This window comes from Orycteropus afer, unplaced genomic scaffold, assembly GCF_000298275.1.
Source record: "Orycteropus afer afer isolate SDZICR_OR568_19922 unplaced genomic scaffold, OryAfe1.0 scaffold00002, whole genome shotgun sequence".
NCBI lineage: Eukaryota > Metazoa > Chordata > Mammalia > Tubulidentata > Orycteropodidae > Orycteropus > Orycteropus afer.
Window position 1 is genome coordinate 27,708,143 of NW_006921589.1, and position 22,020 is coordinate 27,730,162.

A 22,020-nucleotide genomic window follows, 5' to 3' on the forward strand; every position below is an offset into this window, starting at 1 on the left:
AGTGTAGGGAGATGATGACAAGGAAAGTTTATTTTTTCCCAGTAAGAATTATTTGTCTTTGAAAATATAAGCAACAAAAAATAAATGGAACCCACTCATCTTTTGAATACATGAACAAGGATTCAGTAATATGCAGGTTAAAACACTAGCTTAGGTTCAGCAAAAAGAAAAAAAAGCAGCAGCAGCAGCAGCCACCAAACAAAAACAAAGAGGGTCCTGGTGGAGGGTCCTTTGAGGACTCCTACTGCCTTTATCAAGCATGAATTCAATATAAATTGCACAACACATTCCTCTTCTTTCTTTCTCTCTCTTTTTATTAGTTTGAACCATATAAATGCTATCTGAAGTGCTTCAGGAATTATACTTACGCTTTTTAAAGAATGCATCTTGACCTTGCAGAGGACTATTCCAATAAGCATGATCAACAATCTTTTTAGCATATACATTATTTTCTTATGTTGGCCCAGTGTTATAATGGAAAATTAAACTACCTACAATATTGTATATACCCAATAAAAAGGAAAGACTTCTAAGTGCTTACCATTGGGGTATCATCTGAGTTTATTAATTGAGAAAGCCAACAGATTTATTATACTTGCATGACTGTTTTAGGGAGAGGGGATCAGAATGGTTCTAGAGTGCTGACCCTCAGAGTCTTCTGCAAGACTATTAGTTTTCAATTGGCACTTCCTGGAAGGGGCAGAACTTTGATGGCTACTTGAAAAAATGTTTTTACACCATGTTATTGAGGGCTCTGCTGAATAGTGAATTTTAGTTAATGCTTTAATTTGGCATTTACATCCTGAAGACAATAATGAGTGGTCAAATTTTATGAACTGAATAAATATTAGTATAATTGTTGTCATTCGCAGTAAAAACATAATAAAATGTAGTGGGTAACTGTAAGTGACACAATTTTGGCAAGGGCTATTTCAATTTGTGAACCTTGATGGCACAGTGGTAAGAATGCAACTGTTAAGCAAAAGGTCAGAGGTTTGAACTCACCTGCAGCTCTGCAGGAGAAAGAAGTAGTGGCCTGCTTCTGTAAAGATTACAGCCTTGGAAACCCTATGGGGCAGTTCTATTCTGTCCAATAGTGCTGTTATGAATTGGAATCTACTTTGCAATGCATAATTCAATTTAAAAGAGGAAACTTCTCAAAAGTCAAGTTTTCAATAGTAAAAAAGATGTAAGCAGAAACTCAACTGGACCTGCTTTTTTATGTATTTGATGTTTTTCTCTCTCTTAAATAAAGAAATGCATGCTATTATTTTCTATTGCAGAGATATTTTAAAACCATACTTCTGACTTTTTATTAATTAAATGAGGAAAACAATATATTTTTCCTCTTCCTCCAAATTAAGAGCAGTTTTCATTCATTCATTTTCTTCACAGAGAAATTAGAAGACAGAATAGGAAATGTTTATCATGAACTCTGCAAAAACAAATTGCTCCTTAAATTATTAGTAATAAACTATGTCACTGTCACACATTATTCTTTCGGTTTGTCAAAGCTTCACGCCTGAGAAACTACTCTTTCCTGACCAGGGCTCAGAGCAGTTTGCTTGTTGAGGTTTTCTATCAGTCTCTGACTACAGGTGATTAGAGCAAAGGCATCCAAGTGATCTAGTTAATTTATAGAAAACAGAATCAATTTCTCTTGTTTCATCATGACTGAACATTTTTCTGAACTCCTGTAAAAGAGTAACAGATAAGCACTGTTTATCAGATTGTTTTATGGAGTAACGTAGTTTTGATTATTCTATTTTCTTGTTGCTACTAATGAAATATGTAATATGCTTCGAAGGGGGAAAAAAACCTGCAAAGCATGGTCTCTGAGCATTCAGAAAGCAATGCATATTTTGCTAAGAATTTATTTTGCACCCACACTGTTTTCCAATAGCGCGCGCTCTCTCTCTCCAAGAGCCCATGGGAGGGCTGTAGTGTTCTTGTGTATCTGAGATGTCTTCTCGAATTCCATGTCCCAGGGCCTGGAGAACCCAGCTCTCAGGTTTGCAGGGCCCCTTGTTTTACCCCAACAGCTGAGTTTCCTGGAAATTCCCTCAGGACTCATAATCTCCATGAAGTTTTTCAGTCACTGACCCAAAGAACATTGGCACCTGCAGTCTGGGAAGCCTAGTGACCCTTCTTCCCTCCAGTGTCACAGGACTTGGAGACAGGCATTTCAAGAGATGAATCTTCTCCACTCATATCACCCCTATCCATCCCACATGGAAAATAGGATTGGAGGGCCAGTACCATGGAAAAAGATTCAACTAACCACATCATTGTCCCAAGCCTTGCAACAGGTACGTATGTGCAAAAAAATTGGAAAAACCACTGGCAAAAGTGAGTGCAAATACAACAAGCAGGTAAGTTAGAGATGCTTATAGCATTTAGATTATTTGAGAAGAACTCATATATTTTTCTGACTTGCAAAGGGAGCACATTTCATGGACTACTTTAAAAAAATAAATCATTTATCAAACTTGTAAAAAAGAGGTAATTACAATGAAATGTGTGAGAGGAGACAGGAAGGTAAGATGACCATTAAGACCATTATCTCCTCTTCCAGGCTTCAGCCATCCTGCTCCCGAAGGTTTGAGTTTAAGAAACAAAAGCAGGAGCTTCGGGAGATCGATGGGCTGAGGCCAGAGAGCTGACCTGGATGTCACCTCGCCCTCGCTTACCAAGGTCCATGCTCTTCGAGGCTTTCAGATTAATTGATTCAGGCTGCCTGGCCGGTGTCACAGATCTGAAGTTGATGTGTTGATCTGGAAAATATACTGCCGAATCCACTCCAGAGCTGCAGAAAAGAAGCCATGTGCCAGGTTTAGGCTTAGAATAAAATTTTTTTTTTTTTTTAAATAATAAAAAGAAACAGTTCTCATTTTGAGCACAAACCCTCATCACTCTCTTTGCAGTTCCCAACCAGACATTTTAAACCAATTCTTGAACCTTAGGTTTCTTTCATGGGGATACAGCAACTCTTTTCATCACTCTATACAACTTAAATATTCTCTGGCTAATATCGTGTTGTACTCTTCACTGATTTCTGCTAACTGGGATCCTACTGTATAACATATAACTTTAAGTGGGGATGGTAGGACTGGAAAGCCCCGGAACCAGAAAGAAAGAGAGCAGATATTAGCAGAGCTCAAAAGTGAATTAACAGATTCTTGGGGGGCTGAACATGCCCTTCCTTTATCAACATGTGTATGGGTTCATAGTCTTCATAGAAAACCACCCTGTTGAATGACTGATAGGTGCAGCAGTTTGGTTTTCTACTTTATGTAGGCCTATTTTCTAAAACTAATGCTAATATTGAACAAATAGCCTGTTCATCAATAACACCAAAAGGAAATAACAGGAAAAGCACAGTTGACAATTTAGACACAAGATACATGAAATGTCCTAGTATGCTTTCCAGTACTGGTCGTCAATCTCAATTTTCTTTTGGCTGGGTATTTCATTTGTTTGCTCGAGGATGGAGGAGATTATATAAGGGAATAACAGACAATGCCTTATTTTTTGACGTAAGAATAAATTATATCTGCACGCTTTTTATAAATGACATTGCAGCCATTTTTTCCCTTGGTATTCTTGTATGTTTAGAAAGTAAATACGGTAGTACATTTCAATCTAGCATCTATCCCAATACCAAATATAGTGAAAACTCAAATTATTAAGCATCGTGGTATATGTGAAAGTACTGAGGGTTGAGTTTTTCAAAATTGGGGGTTTGACACTTTAAACAACAAATCAAAACAAAAACGTATTAACTGTTTTGAATGGGAATCCTTCTAAAATGAACAGATTATCTTGTTGTTTCAATCACATATTATATACCAAAATAAGTTTAATCTTTTCTTGAAACACACGCCATATATATTTAATATTGCCTTAATATTCAGCAATAAGAATATTGCAGAATGAATGAATGAATGTTCACTGTTGGAAGCAGTAGGTAGGTTCGAGAAGTAGCTATGAGAGGTGGACAGCACAGCTCAAGAGCACAGCCACCAGAGAGGGCTATGTGAGGTTAGGTAACCTCGAGCTTTTGACTCACTGCGACCTGACGTGACAGAGTAGAAATGCTGCATAGGGTTTTCTCGGCTAAAATCTTTCTGGGAACAGATCACCAGGTCAACTGTCAACTTTTTGATTAGCAGTTGAGTGATTAATTGTTGCATCACTAGGGCTCCCTGGTTCTAAATTCAGGTTCTGCTACTCACAAGTTGTGTGACTTGGGCAATTTACTGGACGTTTCTGTGACTCCATTTCCTTACATGTGAAATGGCCATAATCCTACTCAATTTCAGTGCTGTTAAGAGGATGAAAAGATTTCAAAAAAAACAAATCAGAGTGACAAACAGAAGATGAAATTAGCTAACATTTTTGAAGAGAGAACAGTGTCTGGTACTGAGAAAGTGCTATCGAAGCCTTCAGTAAACAAACACCTGCTTTCAATTCCTGAATATATGCTTTTTATAGTTTGTCTTCCTTGTTTTTGTCAGATTCTCAGTAAAGCAAATCCACTGTCACTGAGTCAATACTGACCCATAGTGACCATATAGGACAGAACTTGGTTTCCAAGGCTGTAAATCTTTACGAAAGCAAAATGACACATCTTTCTCCCACAGAGGGGCTGGTGAGTTTGAACCACTGGCCTTTGGGTTCACAGCCAAGCACTTTACACACTTGGCTCCTAGATTCTCAGTATATCTGTATATAAAAAATTGTTTTCTCCTTTCAATCAGAAGGGTATTGTAGTGGTTTGGCTGGGGGCCTGGGTTCTTAAGAGAGAGACCAGGGTTGCCTGACTTCAGATTCCTCACCATAAAATGGATAGTAATAGAATTTACCCAAAATAAATAAAAATAAATAAGATATGCTATGCCCTAAAAATAGTGTTTAGCACACAGTAAGAGCACAAGACTCATGAGCTGTAATGATCTTGTCTTTATTTCTACAGCAGTCTATCAACAAGGGCTCCACTTTCCATGGAAGATTATGTGCGTTTTCATGAAAATTTCTCAAGAAGTTTAAATCCACTCTTCCAAGTTATGGAGCTTTTTATTTTCTTCTTCCTCTCTGGAGTCTCACTGTATTATGAATAGATGAAGCCACCTATGTATAAACTGTATTAGATGTGGTAATGGCACATATTTAAGTATCCAGTAATGGTAAAACATACCTCGGCCTACTTAGAGTTATTGACAATGGCCTGGCATAATGGCGTTACTCTAATTTCTTCTCAGTTCATTTAATGAAGAATTCTGAGGTACTACTACGAACATGAGGGTCTCTCTGAACTTTGTTGTTTGGAAGCATTTGCCTTTAAATGTGTTATTCGACCTTTATTTGCACTCAGGTTTTCATCCTTTGATCCCTTGTGAAGATGTGGCTTTAGTGTCAGAAAGACTCAGGCCTTCATAGAATCAAAGAATTTAAGAGCTGGAAGGAATTAAAGGTCACCTCACCTGACCCTTCATCTTTTAGATAAGACTCTGGGACCCAAAGAAGACTGATGTGTCCCAGGTCTCGCAGCTGGCTAGCGGCAAAGCCAGGAGCAGAACTTCAGTTTCTTGAACTCTTTCCAGAGTCACAAACTTTGGCTAAAATGGTGGCCAATCTGGGACATGGGTAGTTAGGATTCTGGATCCACAGAAAACAGGTCTTCCCTCGCAGCACAGATTTCTTCCCACTGTCTTATGTAGCCTACTTTGTAGTTTAGCTTTTTGTTTCAATAGCATGGTACACATACTTAGATGAAAGAAACCAAATGACTAATCAAAGTAGAGGCCATATTTTATAATGCAAGGCTTCAGGGATGAGGGTTAGGACCCTTACACCTTAAGAAAACATAGATCACACTGCATTTTAAATGCTTGGCTCAATGCAGACTAAGGAAATCTACCCAAGTAAGTAACATATTGGTTAATTCAATTTATTCAGTTAGATTACTTTACCAAATTAGGCATTAATTGACAAATTAAGAATAACCAACCAACCAAACACTTCCGTAGAGTCAGCGCTGACTCATAGTGACCCCTCCTTGGGTTTCTGAGATGGTATCTCTACGGAAGTAGATTGCCCAACCTTCCTTCTGAGGAGTGGCTGGTGGGTTTGAACTGCCAACCTTCTGGTTAGTAGTCAAATGCCTTATTCACTATGCCACCAGAGCTCCTAAAATTAAGAATAAGAACTTAAATTTTCCTAAACTCCTGGGAAACAATTATTCCTGCTCCCCTCCAAAAATCAGAGACTCAATGCCCACTAATGTAATAACTTCAAGTTAGATTTATTTAAATACAATTAATTAGGTTATATACAAATGTTGAGATATAATCAAGAATGATCAAAGAAATAAAAGGCTGCTTTGTAATATGAATGTAATAAACTCCTTATATACATATATGCCTGAGTGTGTCTATTAAATTGATCATAGTGACATACTTCAAGGAGCCCTGGTGGTGCAGTAGTTAAAACACTCCTCTGCTAACCAAAACGTCAGTAGTTCAAACCCACCAGCTGCTCTGCAGGAGAAAAATGTGGTAGTCTGTTTCCATAAAGATTTACAGTCTTGGAAACCCTACAGGGCAGTTCTACTCTGTCCTGTACCATTGCTGTGAGTTGGAATCCACTCAATGGCAGTGAGTTAATGATGACTGAGTTGTTTGTGATGAAGCACACACTTTGAGAACCTCCAATAGAAAGCGCCCCTCTGCCTTGATACAAAATGGAAATGAGGTAAGATAAAGCTTATATCAGATTGGCAGATATTTTAGGAGAGAAATGAGTATAGCACAAGAAATAATGCGATTAAAGTCAAGATGAGTGCAGTATAGAATTAGTTAATTTGAAAATCTTTTAGACACATAAGTTAGGCTAGTAAAACCGTTAGTAATTTTATGCTACATATCAAAAGGTTTTGGAGTGAGAGCGTGACACAATGAAACAATGATTAACAGTAAGAGATGACATATTTTAATTTGGAAGGGAGTTAGCATGTGCTCATAGCTGAGTGGGCTGCAGTGGAGGCTATGGGAAGCTGGAAATTGACAGCAGACCAAAGACATGAATTGGATAAAGGCAGTGCTTTCAGCATGAACAACCAGGGAATCTATCAAATACAAACGATACTCAATGTCAAATTATGCTGCATAGTGAATAAATAAGGGTGGCATGAAATGCATGCCAGTGGCCTGAATATGGTGAGAAATCAGCAATGTGAAAGATGTAGAAAAACCAGCGATAAATGCTCAAGGGAAACTGGTCTGAAATCAGAAGCCAGGGCAAGATGATTTTGAGAGGCATGCCAAAAAATTTCCCACTGAAGCCTCAGGTGTTTATGGACAGGCTCCAGCAACAGGCTTTAGTGAGTGAGAGCAAATGCAGGTCGTGTGTGTGAATAGAAAGAGACAGAGGGCAAAGTAGGCAGATGTAGATATAGGTATCTTCCAGACACAAATATAGATCTATCTATAGAGAGGGACAGAGATGACAAAGATACACACAGGAAAACGATCAAACGTCTAATGTGTTACTAGAATTCAATATATTCTGGCTGCTGATGAATTGTCTTAAACTCTGCCTGAGATCTCACAGTAAAAAAAAAAAAAAAAATCCTTTATATTTATTTTTCTTTAGACATGCATATTTTAAATCTTTCTTTCTCTAATAATTATTATTACACTGTACTGTACATTGTAATTGTACTGTATATAATAGTATACCTAAAAATTGTTTACAAAATACTACAACTAATAATTTTCTTTTGGTTCAAAATATAGGCACTGAGTTTGATCAAATTTGTTTTATACTCTTTATGCAGTAGGAGTTTTCTTTTTTTTTTTCAAGACTGGCCCAGTCCCTAAAGGACACATTTTCCCTTTTAGAGGGTTTTTCATTTCTTTTGAAATACTGAACAGCCTCCTTTGCTCAAACCTCCTGGCTCCCTCTCAATCCTTCCTCCATCCCAAGTTTCACACATCCAAACCCTGCTGCTTCTGGTCACCTAGCAACGCAGCAGCTTGCAGGATAGTGTAGGTCACAGAATCCCAGGAGGGAGAGAAATTCATGGCATTAGATTTGTTCCTTGCATCTTAAAAATTGCTCTTGGCTCTGGCCCTTCCTGTCCACCGATGCTGCTTCTCCTGCATGCCCTTTCTCTTCTCCTGCTAGTACCTAATCTACTTGGTCTTCTTGTCGACGGCTCCCCTACACCCACTTTATCCTCCTCTGAGTGAACTGTCTCAACCTGAAACTGTTACTTCTGGGCTTGAAATCTTCATGCTTGTCACTGCTCTCTGGAAAAGTCTGGTGTTCACCAGGCATGGCAACCAAGATACTTGCCATTGATTCTCCCTTTAGACGTTCATGCTTTAGCAAGAAAACACTGTGCTCTTCCTCCTATTTCTTTGCCCAGAGAGCTCTTTTCCATTCTCTAAGAAACAGCTCAAACACTACTCTTCCTGTGAAACCTTCCTGGACCCTTGCTTGCAGAGTGAGTGGCTTATTCCTCTGGTCTCCCAGAATGGTTTGTCTCTAATGCTTAGTAGGATGGTTCATGTTCTTTGAGGGAAGAGATGCTTTCTAACCCATTAGAGAACCTTAGATAGTGTCTGGCTCAAAGCTCCGTAAATATTTTTGAATGGAGGAATAAGTGAATAAATGATCTAATGTTCAAATACAGTAGAGCAGAAGAAGAATAAAGTCAGAGAAAATGCCGTATTTTTGACTGAAAGGAGATCACTGTTGACCTTTAAGAAAGCAATTCCAGTAGAGTAGCTTGAACAGAAGACTAAACACGGGATTAGGGAAGAAAAGGGTGAAAAGAAAATAGAAGTTAGTAGTTCACACTACAAAATAGAAATTCACAGCAGTGAGGGCCAATACAAGTTTTCTTTCAACATCATGGAGGTATGTGTTTTGCTAAACAGGGTAGAAGTTATAGATTGCAGCAGTCAAAAAAAACAGTTGCTAAACCCCACTATCTCTAAGCTACTTCTTTCACCTGTAGGTCTAACCTGTAACCTTCCCCCTGCATCACTGGCACAGGTCTTCAGTACCTTTCGTTGCAATGGCACACTAGGTTTCCAACGAGGCTCAGGCTTCTAGTAGATACCAATTGTGCTCCACTTATCTAATCCATGTTATACACAACTAAAATCCAGTTTTCATTGTGTCTATTGCCTACTCAAAAGTCTGCAATAAGATTTCACTAGATCTCTGGTAGTGTAGTGCCTAAAGGCACTTGACTATTAACCAGAAGGCTGGTGGTTCAAACCTACTCCTTGGAAGGAAGGTTGGAGAATCTACTTCCGTAGTGTTACACCTCAGAAACCCAAGGAGGGGTCGCTATGAGTCGGATCCGACTCAATGGCAGTGAGTTTTGTTTTGTTTTTTTTTACTGAATGAAGTCTGTATTGCTCATCCGTGCACTCTGGGCTTTATCATCTGGTCAATCAGCCATGATGCAAGTTGCACACATCAACTGACTTTCCCACTCCATGCTTTCTTCTACTCTTCCATCCTTCTGAAAGTCCCTTCCCTCCTGATATCCTCTAATGTCCAACCTCTATCCATCCTTTAAGACTTAGCTCAAATGCCACTTTTCCCATTATATTCTCCCTGATTCCTCCATCTGGAAGCATCTCCTTTACCTCAAATGCTCAGAGCATTTTATTTGTATATTCTGGTAATTACTATATTGCATCATGTGTTCTAGTTATACTTTGACTCATTAGTCTACCAGCCTGTGGAGGGCAAAGTTTTCATCCAATTCATCTTTGTACTATTCCAATGGCTTTGTACATATACACAGCATAATCAATAAAGTTGGACCACTATCATTATTTTAAAAATGGATATTACTGAATGCCACTGAACTGTCCCTTTTGATCCAGGATAGAGGCACACAATGGAAGCAAGTGAAGAAAATTAATTATGTCCACATTTTCTTTCAAGAAACACCCAGGGATACTGATCTAGAACATGAATGTGATTATCAATCTAGTTTGTGAAATTGTGTTTGAGCAAAATAATTGGCTTCAAAAATGCAAGAATCAGTGATGGCCGAATATAGGTAAGCTTCCATATAATAGAGTTAGCTATACTCTTGGCGTGTGGCTTTATTTTAGTGGATTTTATTAAAAAGCATAATAGGAATGACACTAGCCTTGCTGCAAGAAAAATGAAGAAATTTCACAGGATTATCAAGGGACATAGAATGGAATAAAATACACAGTTTTTAGCAGCCATAATAAATATAGAGAATAGCAAAGGGACAATATAATGATTTTTAAAACTCATCAAAAGAACAAAATCTATGAATTCCACTAGTCAAATGATGTATATGTTAGTAAATCTCTCTCCCATGCTAGTATGATTCTAAAAATTATTGATTTTTTAGTTTCCATTACAAAATGGATATAATATTGGGTACCCTTTTCAATATTTTAGATTTATATGGTATTGCATTAATGTTTAGATTCCATTAACTTTCTAGGAACATCTATTTTTAAAATACCTTTAGGGTTTGCCAATTACAAAAGGGGGGAACCCTAAGCTTTATTTTTCTCAGTTTTGTTTGTAACTCCCCATAAAACTTTTCTTTGAGCTCCACTGCTCCCGTTGTTAAACTTGTAAAAGAAAATTCAACAATTTTCTTAAGTATTTAAATAATATGGGATGAAGTTTAGTAAATTCCAAGTAGCAAAATATGAACAATCTAAGCCTTTAGCTATGAGATGCCTTCACCGGAAAGGAATTATGGATACTATGAGATTTTCATTCTAGAAAGAAATAGAGTTAAAATAAGTTTACTATGTTTTCCCAGAAAAACCATAACAAGGAACGTTTACAATGTATCATTTTGTCGATACCTGTGGCTGTAATCTTCAAGGCCCAATTCCAGACCAGGATGTGGTGGTGGAGAAGGTGGTACTTCACTCTCTGTCCATCCATCATTTGGAAGCAATAGTTCTAGAGACAAACAGCAAATGAAGCTGTAATAAACTATGGGCAGAACTGCTCAGTTCCTGGTTTTGTTTCTGTTTATCTCACAGACACAATTTTAGCCAACACATAAACTAGCCTTGAAATAAATAAGATCTCTAACAGGATTGAAGGATTCTTATGAAGGCTAGTGAAGCCTGTGTGAGGAAGTCTACACCTGATATGTTTTCACACTGGTGACCTGCTGACAACCCCTGGCAAGTCAGGTTGATGCATCTTGACTACCTTTCTTCATCTATGAAGGGCTGACACATATTCATTACCTGTGATTTGTGGAAGAGTAATGAAGCCACCTCTTCTATGTTTTAACACTTTTGTAAATAAGAGTCTATAATGAATAGTCTAGGTTACAGAGTGATTTAAGCCTCTTAGTGGCAAAATTACTTTTAAAACATCATGAAATTTAGTATATCTACTCACCAATTAGACACAAGAGGGGGAACTTTTTTTTTCTTTTTTAACAACTGTGCCATAATATTATTATCTGAGTTTGGGGCCAAGTAAGTAAAAAACTGTGGTCTGAATTGTGGTTTCCTACCTATTACCTACAGGAGAAAATAGACACGTACCTAACCACAACTAACAACAAGTATGATTTATTAAGATCTTATTGTATACTGTGCAACTATTATGCGTATCATTTCATTAAATGCTTATACTTAATAGTATTAACTGATGATAACATTAAACTTACAGTAATGTTTACTGTATGAAAAGGACTATACTGCATTTGGGTTAAGAGTATGGCTTTTGGAGCAAGAATGCCATGCTTCCAGGCCAGGTTCCTTTTGCTGCGTAGCCCTGGGCAAATTACAAAACTTCTCTAAGCCTCAAATGCTTAATCTATGAAGTGGGATAAGAATATTTTCAATAGAAGAGTGGAATATTTAAATAAGATGGTGCATATTCAAGTAATTACTTATAAATTCAAAGTGCTAAGTAAATGTAAGGAGCTCTGGTAGCGTAGTGCCTAAGGCACTTGACTGCTAACCAGAAGGCTGGCAGTTCAAACCCACCAGTCACTCCTCGGAAGGAAGATGGGGCAATCTACTTCTGCAGTGATACTGCCTCGGAAACCCAAGGAGGGGTTGCTATGAGTTGGGTCCTACTCGATGGCACACAACAACAACAACAACTAATAGGTTGGCAGTTCAAACACACCAGCTGCTCATAGAAGAAAGATGAGACGATCTGCTTCTGGAAAGATTTACAGCCTTGGAAACAGCCTCTGGGGTCACCCAGAGTCAGCACTGACTTGATGGCAGTGGGTATACTATTATATGCCTCTTCACAGGACCCCAGCATCATGAGACTAGACACAAAGACCAAATGTTTGATTTGGGGTGGGTATGAAGGAGCTCTGCTGGTGCAGTGCCTAAGGCACTTGACTGCTCACCAGAAGGCTGGTGGTTCAAACCTACCAGCCACTCCTCGGAAGGAAGACTGGGCAATCTACTTCCATAGTGATACCGCCTTGGGAACTCAAGGAGGGGTCACTATGAGTCAGATACAACTCTACAGCAGTGAGTTTTTTTTATTTTTTATTTTTTTATGAAGGCCTTGGTGGATGACCCTGCACAGACATAGGGACAATGAATGCCTGGGGTAGGGGCTGAGATGGACTTGAGTGGAAAGGGAAGGGGAAGTACAAGAAGAGCACAAAAGGGGAGATGAGAGTCATAAAAGGGAAGGAATAAGAAACCAGCAGCCAACAACTCTCAGGCTATTACTCTGCCTGGGGTGAGATATGCCAGTGAGATTCTTCAGAAAATACAGGGTTGGTGCACTTCATTGCCATTCAGATGCTTAATAGGATTTTATAGTAAATCCCTGGGACACAGCCTCCATCCTTATTCCAATCTTGGAGCACCACACTTACTCTACTGTGGGCAGTGCTAGCAATTCTCCAACACAAATGTGAATTTTCTGGTGTTACAATTTCTATAAACGTTAGTTCTAAAAATGTCTTTTCTGTGTAACAGCATGACAGGAATAAAATAATAAATAACTAAGGAACTGTGGGTGGTATGTACTATTACTACAAAAATAGATGGGACACAGCGTATCAACATTGGATTTTTAAATATACAAAAGAAAGAAAAAAAGAGAAGGGAAAAAGTCAATATTTTGTTTGGCTGTAACAGTTCTTCTCCTTACTAGACATTACGTTTTGTCAAGCTGATCCTGTTTTATAAAGAAAGTCCTTAAAAAATTGGTAATGGTGAGTCAAACCTCACGTGGGTTTCACTTGGCCAAATCTTAGTGGCGCTAACACTGTACCTGGATCTGAAACTCAAGAGCTCACAATGGTTCCTAAAATTTAAATGTTACTCACATTACAAAAAGCTGATGATGTTTTTAAATGTTTATAAACATTTATAAATATATTTATAAATTCTGAGATAATTTAATTGTGTCTAAGTCAACAGGCTTATTGAGAAAAGAGAATTTCATCCACTGGCCTCTACCAATTGAAATTTAATGGGTCTTTGCTTTGATAGTCCTAATTCTTATAACTTGATATTGTATCACAGGTCCACAAGGAGATAATACTTGATATTGTCTCACAGGTTCACAAGGAGATAATAATAGATTTTGCTTTTTTTTTCTTAAATAATGTTTAATGGCATTAGCTCTCAAATAATTCCATTTTTAATGTTACCTTGGAAAACTGAGGTGGGGGAGGAAATGGAGGAGACACCTTGTAGGTAGCTAATCTGTATGTTTTTGTTTGTTAGTTTTTTCATTGATATGAAGAGATCTGTGTCTCAAGAGTAAGAGAATACACAAAATCTTCCACTTGTGGTCTGTGGTCACTTGTGACCAAAAGTATCAAGAGATACAAACTCCTGAATATTACCTTAAAGTTTCAAACTATTATTACATTTTTTAAACATGTGTTTGGGTGGATTTGTTATTTAAAAATAACATTTGGAGTGTATCCTTACACTTTATCTTGAACTACTTGCACGGACTTGCTGTTGAAGCCTTTGCTAGCCCTTCTAGAGATGGTATCTCATTTCCTAGAGTATTTCAATGTCCTCTAAAACTACATAGTATAGGTACTATCACATAATCAATATTTGATAGGTATTAAGAAATGAGGCAAGATATGAAGTAACTTGCCCAGTGTTACTGTGGAAGTCACTGGTGTAATTAGGAATAAAACCCTGAACTTGCATTGTCACTGGTCCCCATGTTGTTTGAGAATTGCCAGTCAAAATACTAAGGCTTGACATTTTAATACAGATGTCAATGCTTTTGATCATCTAATATAAACATGGTAGAGAGAGGCTGTTCTATTCTTTAGAAACTTTACTGCTCCTTCCCTAGGCTCTCTTGCTATTGTGACTGAAGGTCCCAGAAGGAGATCTTGTTCTATCAAAAGAAGTCTAATTTCATTAGGAACATGAGAAAAATATACGCAGTATTTATCTGCATATAAAGTCAGCTTCTAATAACAGATATTCTCAATATAAAATGAAAGGACTTCAATAGTTTTGAGGGATTAATGCAGGACAATGTCTAGGATGTGATTTTAGAGGGCGGGCTCTAGTCAGAGAGACATAGGTGAATCCAGGCTCTGTATATGTCAAGTATGTGGCCTTGAGTAAATTATATACTCTCTCTGACCTCTATTTCTTCATCTGTGAAATGAGGATAATAACATTACCCACTTCTAGTATGCATGCAAATTGCTTAGCACAATATCTAACAGAAAGTACACAATTAATACACGGTAACAGCTGTTGCTGCCACACTTACTAAAATGGAGGGGTTTGGAGGAAAAAATAACACCCAATTCTGATGAACCAATTTAGTTCTAGAGCAACCTCAGGTTTACAAGTTTGTTGTGAGACAGTAATCTTAGAGTTTAGAAATTGCTTCCAGGTGCAATATTGGCAACATTTAAATGTCCAAAAGCAAGGAATTTGCTACATAATATATAGTGCATTCAACAGAAAATTGTGAATCCATTGAAAGTGATGGTGGAGAAGAATATTCAATGAAATAGTAAGATGTTCTTAATGTGCTACCAATTTTAAAATAAACCAGTTTCCCAAGCAATACATCTAGTACACTTTCATTCTTATAGAACACACACACATTTGCATAGACATGAAAAATACACATAAAATGTTATTGATTAGTATCTTTGATAGCTAGAAGTATGAGTAATACTAAATTTTCTTTTTATTGCTTTTCTTTACGTTGTCTACAATGAATATGTATTATTTTTCCAATATATAAGAAAAATAAAAGTTATTAAAAAAAGAGAGAAAGGGAGATGAAACAATTTTCTTGGCAATATGAAGCAAAATTGCTGAAAAACCAGGAAAAAGCACCCAGGTTTTATACATCTAGAGCTCTACTAGACATCTATTCATGCTGGAAAATAGGGGAAAGTCAGTGTAGCAAGTCAATGACAAAAGCATTTCAACCTTCATGTCGTGGTCAAAGTTCATGATGTTTGCCGTTTACAATTAATTAGAGTCAAGTATCAATTTCTAAATCATGTTTAATGCATATAAGTTTTTACGTTTAATAGTTATGCATATTTGGTATCTTGCAATATTAAAAAAAGCTTCAAAAAATAATGCTTTGCCATCTTTGCTTCCCTAGTCAAGGTTTGTTTTCTACATAACCCTCCATGTTTGGGGCAGCAAGTATAGAAACTGTCACGTAAGCTGGGGGCGCTGCCAGGAATCTGATTCACAACTTCTGAGTCAGCTCTCCCACCTCTCTCTCAATGTTCATGACTCAGAGCAACAAAGTCTGCACTTAGTCTAATTAACTCCTTTTTATTCTTTCTTTCTTTTTGAAATGAAAAGACACCTTTGTGTTTTCTCAGTACATGTGCTGCGGAGGGGATGGGTAGGCTCTTACCTTTCCACTTGTCTTGTGGACTGTAACTGCCAAATGGATGCAGCGTGCTATTACAGTCATCTCTCCTGATGGTGCCTGCAGTGTTTTGACTGTTCTCAAAGCATGGCTTGGAAAATGCCCCACTCTCTGTAGGCTCCTATGGGATGAAAATAAAAATTACATTTACTTTTTGAAAAATGTTCCCAGTAGGTCAACTGAAGAAAAGCTAAAGCATTATGCATTTTACAAATAGTTTTACAAGGGTCTATTGCACATAAGTCCTCATTTGTGGAAAATCAAAATGGCTCTATTAGTTAAAACATCTTTGAATATGAAATTTAAAAATACTGATAATGTGGTGCTAAGGATTGGGAGTGCTGAAGCCAACGCCAAAGAGGATTAACTTTATTATTCTTTCCCCATTTACAAATGGCTTCTTTCACATTTTCTTCCATCTGGGAGTACAGCTTGTGGCAGTGTCAACTCAAGAATACATTTAATGCCAAGGGTGTTTCTCTGCCAACCAGCTGGTTCCTCTCTCTCTCTTTCTCTCTTGGAGACTAAGTGGATTTGCTCTAAGACAAGTCAGAACCCAAGGAGGCTGGCCATGCAGTACCGTAATGGGGTCCTGTTTAAACACTGGGTCTTCTGGCCAGGAGCTAAAACCAACTGCCATGACATCGCCAGACAGTTACTCTCCTGAGATCTCATTTCTTTTTCCCTGTTTTCCTCTCCTGTTTTGACATTGACAGTCTGTAAACAAATTCACAGTTTACTTAAAACTGTTGTATCTAAAATAACACCCCTATAAGCTGTGTTCCACAGGTGCTGACGAGGTAACAGGAGCAAGCCGATTACATCTAGCCACTTTTTCAAGAGGATCGAGACACAGAGAGCTGGGTTTTGTGCTCATCTTATTTGTCTAACTGATTCGAAAGAAGGAAGTAATTGGGGAAGTCATCTCATGGCTGCTCCCTTGACCTGTTTATGAGAGGATGATGCCACAAACAGGAACACTGATGTGATCCCCAAACCACTTTTCTTCTGAGAAAAGCATTTGGCTCCATCAATGCACTGAATTTATTCTTGCTTCTCCTCTTTAGTTACAAAAATTCAGTGTCCTACTAGTTAAACAACACATTTAAGACTCAATTTATGCACTCTTCATAATTAAAACATTTTCAGTGGCTGAAGGTCCTTTTGGTTTTGTGTCAAGGCTTTGAACACTCTTCCTACCCAAAGCCCCTGTACTGGTAGCCAAACAAAGCCTGGTACACAGGCAGACTGCTCCCCAATGGAAGTGGGGGCCTGCAGCAGGAGAATAGGACCTGCTTTGCCCAGTCCTGTACTTTGAATTAACAACAACAACAAGAACCACAACAACAACAAAATTTCTGCTTTCCCAGCTCTTTGATAAATGACACAATCAATATCCCAACAACTGATCAGTAACCAGCCTAATTAAAGTATTCAGCCTGTAAAATAGAGCTGTCAGGGAGCCCTCCATTAGTGTCCCAGCCAATAAAAAATATAATGGATTTTTAAACATATTCTGCTTCTACTTGAGTTGCAGCAGGGAGGGAAATGTTTTGGGGAAGGGAGGAGAGGGAAAAACAGGTCATAACCCATTTTTTTTTTTAATACCAAGTCTCTAGGCTCAAATGGAATTACAATTGAACCTCAAGCTCATCCTTTGAAAAAAAAAAATGTTTCTGTTTAAAATGATTCTGATTCAATCAAGGCCTCATTATGTATTCTTCACAAAGTCCTCATCAAAACTGTTTATGTATCTTGTACATCTGGGTAATGTGGAAAAAAAAAAAAACCCAACCACCATATATTTTGACTTTTCTTAATAGCTTCTTCAATCTTTCAATATAGTGTTCAAGTAACCATTTTGGAATTCTTGCCAAACTGGACTAATTGATTTTCCTGAATGTATGAGCAGTGCTGAGACCTTGTGCTAGGTTATGAGCACTTTCTGATTATACCTGAGAGTGACTGCTGCTCCATGGGAGAGTACACAAAACACGAGCACACAACATATGCTGTGACTCACTGAAATACAGAGTTGGGAGATCAAATAGCTGCAGAGGTTTTTTTTCCCTAATTTAATAAAGATAAGCTGTACACTAAGCTTCAGTATTTATGGAAAAAAAATGCTCTTTAATCTTCACCGGTACTACAGAGATTCTCAACAATTCAGAGTCAAGTACCAGCTCAGCCCCCATCGAAAACACGTAAATATTAGGGAAACTAAAAACGGATCTCATTTAAATGGATTCACAAAAATTGCTTTCTGCCCTATTTTGTTTTACTGATTGATCCCTTAGTGAACTATACTAACAAGACACTTTCAAGGCACAGAAATGAAAGCTCAGTATTTTTTTCTGATGAAACAATTGTGAATCAGCCCCCAGATGAGAGAATTTAAATAAAAACACCTATAGTAAAGGAGCATGCAAATGATAAAATGTTCCAATGGACAAGTCAAAATAAATGACACCTACGCACTGGGCAGTCACATATATTTAGAGAAATAAAAAAATTAGGGAGGATGAAAGTGGCGGTGGCTAACTCCTTTAAGAACTTTTTATTTTTTGCTCTCTGCTTGGGTATTATACTCTACAGCAAGGGGTTCCATTCCCTGCAGATTTTTCTATTAGCTAAGATATCTCTGTTCAAAGAAACCTTAAGGGAGATCCTATATGCAGATGCACAAAAGGGATGTGTCAGGGGCTCATGGGCCATCTTTCACATCCCTATCCCCAGAATAGGATTCTGGAGTCCTGGGCTTTAAAGTAAGAATGAAATTAAACTAGACTGGATCCAATTCTCTCCTGGTGGGGAGCAATAGATAACGGCTCTACAACTATGTGCATAAGAAAAGCTCATTAGATATTCACGGAACACTCGCTGTCACTTAAGCAGAAGCAAATGTTGAAAACTACTTTCGCTTGTTATATATAGTCTCCAGTAATCGGCCAATTTACATTTATTTAACATCCACCAGGTAATGTACATAAGACTATAAAGGTATAGTTACTCCCTTCCAATAGCTGCTAATATAACAAAATGAGGTATACTTTATAAGTCCTTTACTTCAGTTTACCTCTTAGATGAAGTCAGTCTGATATAACTTTTCATAATTCTTTTTTTTTTTTTTTAAATTAGGATTTGGGTGAAGATTTACAGAGTAAATTCACTTTTCATACAGCAGTTCACATATACTTTGTCTCATGTCATTGACCAAAATTTACAATGCAGCAGCTCCCCTCCCACTTCCTCCCCATAGTCTGATATAACTTTTAATAATTCATTCAACAGATACTTATTAAGTGTCTACTATATGTTGTAAAATGAGGCTACATTAAGGAATAAAACAGACACTAATCCTTGACATCTATGCGTACTAAACACTCAGCTATGTATGTGATTCCATTGCTTGTTGTTGTTGTTGTTATGTGCCGCTGAGTCAGCCCCGACTCATAGCGACACCTCCTTGGGTTTCTGAGGTGGTATCACCACAGAAGTAGATTGCCCAACCTTCCTTCCGAGGAGTGGCTGGTGGGTTTGAACCCCCAGTCTTCTGTTTAGCAGTCAAGTGCCTTAGGCACTAAATTTTGACATAATCAATCCAAAACTGCACAGTAGCTGGATGGTACAAACACTAACATGCTTGCCTGTTAACCAAAAGGCTGGAGGGGTGAATCTACCCATAGGTGCCTTGGAAAAAGGGTCTGGCAATCCACTTCTAATACAGTTCTGCTCTGACGCCCATGGTGTCACTCTGAGTCAGAATCGACTGTACTCCAACTGGTTGATCCAAAATGCCAGAACCTAAGTTTTTACCACTTGTATTCATTTCTTTTTATTTATATTTATTTTAAACTGTGATTTGGGTGAAAATTTACAGAGCAAATTCATTTCCCATACAGCACTTCACATACACTTTGTCTCATGACATTGACCACAATTCACCACAATGCAACAGCTCCCCTCCCACCTCCTCCCAACAGTCACTCTTCCTTGTGTCCATCCTTCCATGCACCCCTACCCCCTGAGCTGTCTCCCTGTGCATAAACAGCCCTCCTTCTCCCATGAATGTTCTCTCCAAGGAATGTTCTACCTCTGGTAAATTTTCAACTCTTACGTCTGTCTTTTGTTTTGCTGGAAGCCACAGGTGTGGGTTCAATTCCAGACCTGAAGGGCAGCTAGGGGCCATAGTCTCAGTTGTTCCACCAGGCTTTATCAGACCAGCAAACCTGGTTACCCACCCTCCCTTTTTTTTCCCCCAAATGATTTTGAGTTTTGTGCCACATTGTTCTCCCTCTGTATCCAGGATCTCCTATATAGATCCCCTCCAAGTGGTTGACAGTGGTAGCTGGGCACCATCTAGTTCTTCTGGTCTTATAGTCATATAGGCTGCAGATCTCATGGTATAATCAGTCGCTACGACCAATTCTTTCCATGAATCTCTGATTTTCTTCATTATTCTTTGCTCTGGACGAGGAAAGACCCATCATTGCATCTAGATTGCTGCTGGCAAGATTTTAAGATCCCAGTCGCTACTTGCCAAAGTAGGAGGTGGAACAATGTTTTCTGTAGTATGTTATGCCAACTGAGCTTGATGTCCCCTGCGACTATGGTCCTGAGCCCACAGGTTCAACTATGCGGTCACTCTGGGTAGCTGGCTGTGACCAAGAAGTCACTGCAAACTTGTCCCTTGTCAGTTCTACTATATACTTAAGAATTCTTACAGATCATACAAATACACTTATAGGACCATTGTCTGCCAACCCTATATATGGTCTTGGGTATACTCGCCGCTTCATAGACATATCTAATAGTTCAGCCCATTGACCCATCTGTTCACCTGTATACCCATGTTTGCCTTCACTGACAATGCTGTACTGTATGTGCAAAAGGGTTCATCCTTGTTGTCTGTACCTCCTATGTACATTTCTATGTCTTCCTCAATACCACCATGTTGATCACTTACATTTGGTACATTGCCTTCTCTTCACCCAAATCAATACTTATCTCTACCTATCTAATGGTGTTCCTTCCCCTTCCATCCCACCCTTGGTAACCAACAAAGAAAATTTCCTTCCATAGATAAACCTTTCCTTGAGTTTTATAATAACAAACTAATACAATATTTGTCCTTCTGTGATTGACTTACTTCACTCAGCATAATGTCCTCCAAGTTCATCCACCTTATGTGGTGTTTTAAAGATTCTAGATTAATCTTTAGGGTTGTATAGTATTCTATTGTGTGTATTTACCAAAGTATGGTTTTCCATTCCTCAGTTGATGGACATCTAGGTTGTTTACATATTTTGGTTATTGTAAATAGTGCTACAATGAACATGGGTGTGCATATGTCTGTTCTTGTCATGGCCCTCACTTCTTTAGGATATATACCTAGTAATGGAATGGCTGGGTCAGATGGTCTAATTCCAACTTCTGAAGGAATCACCATATTGCTTTCCACAGTGTTTGTACCATTTCACAGTCCCACCAGCAGTGTATAGGAGTCCCAATCTCTCCACATCCTCACCAGCATTTGTTATTTTCTGTTTTGTTGAACTTTGCTACTAGTGCTGGGGCAAGATGGTATCTCGTTGTTTTGATTTGCATCTCTCTAATGGCTAATGATCGTGAGCATTTCTTCATATGTTTGTTTGCTGCCTGAATATCCCCTTGGTGAAGTGTCTATTCATGTCTTCTGCCCATTTTTTAACTGGATTATTTGTCTTTTTGGTGTTGAGGTCTTGGAGTTTTCCATAAATTCTAGAGATAAGTCCCTTGTCAGATATGTCATTGCCAAATATTTTTTCCCAATCTGTAGGTTCTCTTTTGACTTTTTCGGAGAAGTCTTTGGAAGCATATACAAATTTAATTTTTAAAAGGTCCCATTCATCTACATTCTCTTCTGCTGTTTGTGCATTTTGGGTTATGCTTGATAGCCTACTTATGCCACATAATAAGGACTCTAAATTTGCCCCTAGTTTTTCCTTGAGGAACTCTATAGTTTTAGGTTTCACATTTAAGTCTTTGATCCATCTGGAGTTAGTTTTTGTGTATGTTGTGAGGTACAGATCTTGTTTCATTTTTCTGCAAATGGAT

The 22,020-nt window shown here is 38.2% G+C and overlaps 1 protein-coding gene across 1 annotated transcript in view; it reads right to left on the reverse strand.

Annotated features, from left to right (window-relative positions):
• PARD3B (par-3 family cell polarity regulator beta) overlaps window positions 1-22,020 on the reverse strand; it is a 1,522,095-nt gene that overhangs the window by 562,751 nt on the left and 937,324 nt on the right. The window contains exons 13-15 of the mRNA XM_042783151.1: window positions 15,910-16,045; window positions 10,890-10,989; window positions 2,691-2,806 (exon numbers count right to left, since the gene is read on the reverse strand). Of these exons, the coding sequence (XP_042639085.1) occupies window positions 2,691-2,806; window positions 10,890-10,989; window positions 15,910-16,045 (352 nt within the window). The remainder of the gene's footprint in view (window positions 1-2,690; window positions 2,807-10,889; window positions 10,990-15,909; window positions 16,046-22,020) is intronic.